This window comes from Pteropus alecto, unplaced genomic scaffold (genome assembly GCF_000325575.1).
Source record: "Pteropus alecto unplaced genomic scaffold, ASM32557v1 scaffold86, whole genome shotgun sequence".
Classification (NCBI taxonomy): Eukaryota; Metazoa; Chordata; class Mammalia; order Chiroptera; family Pteropodidae; genus Pteropus; species Pteropus alecto.
Genome location: NW_006442109.1, coordinates 22,857,245 through 22,866,021, shown reverse-complemented (window position 1 = coordinate 22,866,021; position 8,777 = coordinate 22,857,245). Strand labels below are relative to the sequence as shown.

Here is an 8,777-nt window from a genome sequence, read left to right as displayed (position 1 = left end):
TAATAATTACATAGAATCTTTCCCTGGTTCTGAGCTTCATAATTTAGTGTTAGAGTTTTCTTAAAACAATCCAAGAGCCCCTTAGAAATTGTAGAGTTTGGCTTTCTAATCATTTTGGCTTTAATTTGGTTGAATGCAGCCCTACTTCTACGTACACCAAATGACGCATTTAGCTTTCAAAGTTGCCATATAGAGGAGTGTCAAAATTCAAGACTGCATCCACATAACTGAAGCTCATGTAGGCAAGAAAGAAAAAACATATTGATTAAATTGTAGTATTTTGTAGATTAAGAGTATTTGATGCATGCATGTCTAACATCCCTGAAGAACATTTGCAAAGTAGCTGTACATGCAGGGAAACCATTTCTGAAAGTCTTATTATACTCAATGAACCTCTTTTCATCTGTTAATTTGCTAAACTACGGAAATAAACGTCATTGAAAGATGCTGATTTTTCTTTCAGCAGTGGGTTAACTTTTCAGTATCTCTTTGGTTCAATATGTTGGGAAAGTTACACATTTAATGTAAAATTATCACAGAAGATCAGAAAAATAATAAAAATTTCAGCTTAGAAATAGAGGGCAAACATAGAATAAGAACAATGAGAGAAAAGACATAACTATGGGGAAAAACTCATATATTAATCCAGAATAAATTATTAGAAAGAATTGACAATGCATAAAGCTCGTGCACATGAGTTTCACCAAAAAAAGAAGGTGAAGTACAAAGGGGTCACAACAAAGGGCAGGACAGAGTGATTATAAAGGGAGGCACTAAAAATTATATCATTTTGGATAAAGCCTTCTTTGCATCTAAGAAATTATGGTATGAATGACCACATCCCAAAACCATGGTCATGGAAAAGATTACATCCATGTTGCCATGTATCTGCCAAGGGCCAAATGAGTTATTCTGTAACCTGTACATTTCTAAGTACAATACAGCAAATGTGATGGAGGCAAAGTTTATTTCAGGAACCCTCTATTCATGCCTATCTTCTTCTATTTGCTAGTGTCCCCTCTAAAACGTCCTGCTTTGGTCATTTGTTTCATAGTTTCTATGACCTGGAATGTCCTTCCTTTACTCCCACTGCTATTCTTATCTTTCCTTGATGACATCTAACCAACTTTCAAGATTCAGGACAAATTCCACCTCTCCCATGAAGCCACCCATGAATCCTCAACTGGAATATAAGGCTTCTTCCTTTATCCTTCCAGATGAGTTTCTACTGCATTAGCACTCGATTATAATTATTTGTTTAGATTTTCTTTCCTCTAACTTATTCTAAACTCCTTAAGGCCAAAGAACATGCCTCACCACTGTCCCACAGCCCCTACCATAGTACTTTGCAATTAATAGGCACTCAGTAAATTGCTAGGTTAGATTTAATTAATTAGAAGCCATATCTTGTTATTTAATGGAGGGAATGAAACTTCTGATATGGAAGATAGCTAATAATGACTCTGTCATATAAGAGAATTAGGTCATGGAAACTTAGCTCAGTTACTCTTCAATAAATAATATAAGTAGAAGTTTCAGTGATCCTCATATATAAGATTTTTCCAAACATGGATTTTACTACTAATGACATGAATATAACAGGTAGAAATGAGCTTTGAACCACTAAGTTACAACACACATACCAACAGTTTAGCCGACCCTCACTTGATTTTAAATTATTCAACCATTTTAATGAGAGTGTCAAAAAAAATGCAAATGACTGCTAATTTAGAAAAGCTACATTTCTGTCATCTAAAATCCATTTATGGCTGAGATAATTTAGAATTAATCTTTCTATTTTATGCTTGGGTATGGGCATGAAGGACATGCGCTAAAATGTAATCTAATCTTCAGAATCATCAGAACATTACTTCAGTGCTCTTTAAAACATTATTTTTCATTTGCAGTGGTAGTTTTCTGGTATGGTAAGGATTGCCCATGTGTTTATCTCCTCTGTTTAGGCCTCGGGCTTAGGAAGAATGAAACCAAATACTCTGGTGATTGGCTATAAGAAAAACTGGAGGAAAGCTCCCCTGACAGAGATTGAAAACTACGTGGGAATCATACAGTAAGTGATGGTTTTCAAGATGTATTCTTGTTTATAAAGCACTAACCAGAGAAGTACATAACTGACAGTGTTATAGTAGATTAAATTGCCTGAGAAGAGGACATTCCCCTGGTACTCTGACTTCTTTACCAAAGTGAAAAAACTACTGCCAGTGATAGAACTTGAGGGAATCATAGTGTCAGAGGAGGGAGAGTGTCAAAGAAAAAGGTAAATATTAAGAGTTACAACCTTAAAACCTATTTATAAGATTAAAAGCAAAGGACAATTAGATAAGGAAGAAATTTTTCTTTCAAAACATCTTGGATTGGCTGGTATGCTCTATTCAGTCATTGTCCTCTTCTGGGCCTTGGGCCAGGCAGTCACTACCCCAAAGCCTCAGGTCTCTCTTTGTAGACATGAGGACCCCATATGCTAGCTGCCTCTGCCATGTAGCAGTGTTGGTTTATACACAGAAGGTGAGTTTTAAATGGTACGTAATATCTGATACCTAAATATTGGAAGAGTCTTGGGATAAAGGTAATCACGATAGTCAAAGCATAAGTAGGGACCAGCTAACGCCCTTAACACAAGTTACCTCATTTAATACTCACAAGAAGACTCTGAAGTAAGCACTACTGTTGTTCCTATTTTATAAGTAATGATACAGATATAAATATTAAGTAACAAGCTGCAGAAAATGACAGGGTTGTTTAAGTGACAGAACTGAAACTTTAGCCCAGGACCATCCAAATTCAAAGTTTAAACTCCTGACCACATGTTTTACTGCCTCCAGAAGTATATATATATACCCAAAGTATTACCTGGTTTGGTTCCATCCATTTCATAAGAGAAGACAAATTCTACACTTACTGAAAGGCACAGGATGTCATCAGTGACCATTCTAGAAAACTGAGCCTTTCTTCCAGGCTTGAAAATACTTAACCAGATTCATTTCAAGAGGAGACAATATAGCTATGCCCAAAGCCATCTTTTGTGTCAACAGCTCTGAAAATGAAAGATATCCTCAGCCCAGGGTCTAGCTTCACTCTGATTTCATATCATACGGTAGGGAACATGCCCTGAGAGGTCTGACTGCACTTAAAAATCCATAATATGCAAGGAAAAAAATCTTCACCCATCGAAACAAGCATATATTCAGTGCTTCTTATACCAAGCCCCTGCTAAAATGAGCATCAATTTATCATCATTTAGGGGAGATTTAGGCAACATAACAAAAGCATTCTAATATTAATTCTACTGAAAGGAAGCATAAGAAAATAATTTTCATCTTTTGAAATCATATGCATTACTGACCAAACAGAAATTCACTTAGTCTTCCTACCATGGAAACCTATGCATTAAACGCATTCTCCTGAATTGCGTTCCCCAAATATACAAAGCCTAGATGCCATGTGCCACCATCTGGCTCCTGCTGGTGCTCTAAATTCAGTAAGTTAAGGCTAAGCCAGGTGATCAGGGTCAGAATTTTGCCAGGCTCAGCAAACAGCATTTTGATGTGTTTAGAATCACAATCAGTTGCTGACCAGACCTCTTGGAAGTGAATTAGATCTGCTCTCTGTTATCCAGATTCTTCAGTAAAATTTCATCTTTACCTTTGGGGAAAAAGGGAGTGGAGGGGAAAGAAATTTCATCTTCGCTTTTGGGAACAAAGAAGGGTGAAACAAATAGGAAGAAATATATAAATCTTCAGTCACAGCGTCCATTATTTAATACAAAATTACCTGGGATCATCTTCAAACCTCCCTACCATCTCAAACATTCTAGAAATTTTCTAAAAATTCAAAGGAACCAAAATAATGAAACTTAGTAATATTAAGCTAAGGAGAATTAATAATTGGTTTTCTTGGTAATAAAGTTCAATATCAAGGTGGCTCAAATTTGTACTAATGTATAACTTATATGACTTGGTAAAGTTAAATGACTTTACTATCATAACAACGGGGTCATTATAGAAGGAAGACGATCACACAACCATATCGTATGGTATTTCCCTTTCTAACTTTTTTGTTTTGTTTTGTTTTTTGACCTAAAATGAAGCACTACTATCATTATCATAAGGATACTATTATAATAGTATAGTACTTTACTGTTTTTCTTTGAACATTTTAAATATAATATTCTTAAGTATGGTTTAGTTTTAATTAGAAGCCGTATTAGCTTTTGTTGGCTGCATTAACAAATTTCCTCAAACTTAGTGGCTTAAAACAATACAAATTTATTAGCTTACAGTTGTGTGGGTTGAAAGTTTGACACTATCTCACTAGGCGAAAATTAAGGTGTGGGCAGGGCTGTGTTCCCTTCTGGAGGATCTAGAAAAGAATTCCTGGCCTTGCTTCTTCTAGGTTCCAGAGGCTGCCCACTGTTCTCAGTCCCCTTCCTCTGTCTTCAAAGCCCTTGAAAGGTCAAGTCCTCATATCTTATCACTTAGGCCTCCTCTCCTGCCTCCCAATTTCACTTTTAAGGACCCTGGTGATTACACTGGGCCTATCTAGATAATCTCCCCATCTCAAGGTCCTTAATCATATCTTCAAAGTCCCTTTTGCCATGTAAAGTAACTTATTCACAGGTTCAGAAGAGTATAATGTGAATGTCTTTGGGGGTCCAAAATGATTCTGCCTAGCACAGAATTCAAATTTTTTTGTGGAACACATTGTCTACCTTTTATAATCAAGGAAAATTAGAAACAAAATGTATTGGGAATTTACTTTGCAGCAACTTTTGCTAGAATGGATCTATTTTGTTAAGTGAAATAACTTATGATTTGAATTTTGAATGGATATTGATATTATACTGAACTTATTTATATCAGTATTTGAAAATTCAAGATGACTTTGGCTATTGAAAACTTGTTTGCATGTAGTGAGATAATCACAAACTTCATTGTTTCTGAGGGAGGACGACCCCCAAAAAAGAGTCAGGGCTTCAGATCCATAGAAGATTGAATAAAAAAACTCCCAAAGAGAAAGTTTTAAAATGCACTCAAAGTTCTAATTGGTTTGCCCCATATTTAGAGGCAGAGAAAAACTATTTTATAAGAACAGAGATAAAAGAAAGAGAGCCTTTCCTTTTTCTTCTGGATAATCTAATTTCATTGGGCTGGGTTTAGAGAAGACACAACAGCCAACTTCAACAGCATAGGGTTGCCATGAAAAAGCCTTGCTTCAAATGGTCTGTCAAAAGTCAATGGTAGAGGAACTGAAGACATTTTTAACTGGGATTTCGATTTCAGCTGTGTTGTAGGATTTCTCCTTAATGGGTAAGAGTTTTGGCTGATCATTTCATAGGGTCTCTGCAACCTAGAAACTCTCCATTCTAAATATTTAGGTGATTGTTTTGTTTACATTAGAAAACAATCAACTTTTAAAAGTATGTAACAAATCCTTAATCAAATTTCCAGTTGATAGTATTATTTGAATAAATTGGTTCCAAAGTAAATGAGTTAGTTGCCTTAGATACTTTCACTCACAAAACATTTTTTAAAATGCATAAAGGGAGGACAGACCAACAGAAAGCCATCAGCCCTTGGTTGTATTCTGAAGTGAATTTTCTTAATTACATTAAAAATCCTATAAGCATGTTTAATATTAGTCTAAGGCTTGAGGATTAAAGGAGCCATTTAAATCACTAACCAGTTTGCTTCCACTTTTAGCGACGCGTTTGATTTTGAGATTGGTGTGGTCATAGTCAGAATCAGTCAAGGATTTGACATCTCTCAGGTTCTTCAGGTGCAAGGTATGTACTTTCTTTACTTAACCAACGGATGTTTACTAAGCTCCTTACTCTATGCCTGGCACGAAGCTCTACGTGCTGGGGATAGAGCAGTGTACAATATAGGCAAAACCTCTGAACAACGGAGCTTACGTTATCGTTGTGCTGGCCTGAGCTTTGTACACTTCCCAGTGTTTTCCCCAACATTAATACAAGTGGCCTTTGTCCTGCTGACCAGAAATATAGAATAATCCAGGATAGTTATCAATTATTCTTCTTATCACAAAACCGCAAAGCCAGCATCATTGAAAATAAACACCTTAAGTAAATTAACCGGCCAAATTAATTTCTGCAAGATGTTTCAGAAAATGAAGATTAATTCTTTCCTCAGAAAACCATGTATTTGTTTTTAAGAGTCTATGATCTAGTTTACAACTAACATGGAAATGAGCCCGAATGTATCATGCTATGAATCACTAATCTAACTCAGAGGCAAAAACACTAATTCAGATTAGTGACTCTGCTTTTTCCCTATAGAGTATAGCAGGTCCATTTATGCAGGATTTTTTTCAGTTGACCTTTATAGTTCAATTGACCACAGTTCGTCTGAACCTCAGTTTAAATGACCAGAGCAGTTCAAACCCAAGTTGTTTAAGAGTAAACTATACTTGTTTAGTCTTAGAGTTTAAACATACCCTCCTGTGTATATAATAAACAACATGTCTAAAAATTCACTGAAATATTAGAACAGGACACTAATCCATGACTTACCACTTTAGCTGAATTTCACAATAGAATCCACTAATTAGATGACACTAAAACAAAGGACATTCTGGGGTTTCTTCTTATGTAGCAGCTGTGGTGTAGGTGTCAGTTACGGGTAGACCAAGACTAATAAGAGTCTGCCTGTGTCCTCAATAGACTCATAGCATAGTAATAGAAATGGGTATATTATTAATGTCATAAGGTATGATGAGAAAGAGAGGAGGGACATCTAACTCCAAGAAGGCTTCCTGGAGGAAATTACCTTTGATTTGAGATCTAGCAGATACGTAGGAGCTTACTAAGCAATGTTGGAGAAGAGAAAATGAGAGTTTGGGGAATAGCATTGTTGGCAAAGAGGAAAGCATTAGCAAAGGTGTGAGGACATGAGGACATAGAAGTATGGAGAAATGCAATATGTGGGCAACCAAAAGCAGATTAGTATTACTAGAGTGAAAAGTATGAAGCAGACAATACTGAAAGATGAGGCTGCTGATACAAGAGCTTCATTTTAAAAGCCTTCATTTGCCATATTAAAAAATTGTAGACCATATTCTGAAAATGAGGAAACACTGAAGAGATTTAAGTGAGAGAATAATGTGATCAAATTTAGGTTTTAGATACTTTTTCAGCTACAGTGGGCATTGACTCAGCTAGAACTAGAATTGAAACAGGGAAACAAATCAAAAAGATTTTTATAATCATCAAGGCTAGAGAAGGCAACGGCCTGAACTAGAGCTAGGGGTGGAGAAAAAAGGACAGAAGTACTTTGGAGGTACAAAAAGTAGCATTTGGATGTTGGTTGGATGTGTGGAATACGGGAGAGGGAGAAGTGAAAAAAGATGACTTGGCTGACTATATTAATGATGGTCTACTAACAGAAATGGGAAACACAAGAGGAAGAATAGGTTTAATGAAGAGATGCCTGCTTCAGTTTTAAACAATTTCCTGTGGGAAATGCTGCTGGAAATGTCCAATAAGCAGTTAGACAGTCCTGATCTTAAAGGAGAAATGTGAGCTGGAGATGTAGATGTAGATGTAGATGTAGATGTAGATGTAGATGTAGATGTAGATGTAGATGTAGATGTAGGAGATATTATGAGCCAAATTGTATCCCCTCCAGAATTCACATTTTGAAGCCCTAACCTCGGATGTAACTGTATTTGGTGATAGGGTCTTTTAAGAGATAAATAAGGTAAAATGGGATAATTAGGGTGGCTCCTAATCCAATATGACTGATGTCCTTATAAAAAGAGGAGATTAAGACACAGAAAAACACAGAGGAAAGGGGGAAGATGACCATCTACAAGCCAAGGAGAGAAACCAACCCTGCCAGCACCTTGATTTTGGACCTCTAGTCTCCAGAACAGTGAGAAAATAAAGTTGCTTCTTAAGCCACCAAGTCTGTGGTATGTGGTATGGTAGACCTACCAAAATAATATAAGAGACAGTATAGTTAAGGCAAAAATTGAAACTGAGACACTGGAAAACATAACCCAAAGAATATGTGTAGAGGAGTGCTGTAAGACACAGGAAAAGGACCCCAAAGAAGGAGCAGGGAAGCTGCTGCCAGAAAGGTAAAGGAACCAGAAGTCTGCAGTGTCGTAAAAACCACGGGAACGGAGAGCTTAAAATCAGGAGAACCATCAATATTGTCAAATACAGCAGAAAATACCAAAAAGATTTTGAATGAAGTATAATTGATGCAGCACAGATAATCTTAGTAAGCACATTGCTCTAGAGCAGTGTCAACAGAATCCCAATTGCAGTGTGCTGAGGAGACAATATGAGATGCTGAAGCAGAGAATATGGATGTGGCCAACCATTCTGAGACGTTAGGATGCTGAGGAGAGGAATGAGCTTGAGGTTAGGGAGACCTCTAGACCTTAGAATGGGAGAGAAAGGCATGTTTTCAGCCTGAGAAAATGAGCCCAAGAGAGTGGGGAAGATTAAAAATGAAGGTAGGAAAAAAAAAAAAAAAAAAGGATGGCCCATGGAGTAAGAATCTGGAGGAACAAGAAGAAGTAAGGAATGGATATGGATGGAAGAGCTGTCCTGAAGCAGAATAAAAATGCTTCATCTTATAAATTTCGAGCAAGAGAGGTGAGGATTGATGACGAGGTATTCAGTTTTATAAGAGTGGAGCGGTAAATTGGGGAAGACATGCACAATAGTCTCAATTCTCTTTGTGAAGTTGGAGCAATTTCTCTAGTTGTCCAGTTTTTCTCTCACAGCACTT

At 36.7% G+C, this 8,777-nt stretch overlaps 1 protein-coding gene across 1 annotated transcript in view; it reads left to right on the top strand.

Moving 5' to 3' along the window:
* SLC12A1 (solute carrier family 12 member 1) overlaps positions 1-8,777 on the top strand; it is a 78,514-nt gene that overhangs the window by 49,418 nt on the left and 20,319 nt on the right. Inside the window, 2 exon segments of the mRNA XM_025038899.1 lie at positions 1,962-2,068; positions 5,718-5,800. Coding sequence (XP_024894667.1) covers positions 1,962-2,068; positions 5,718-5,800 — 190 coding nt within the window.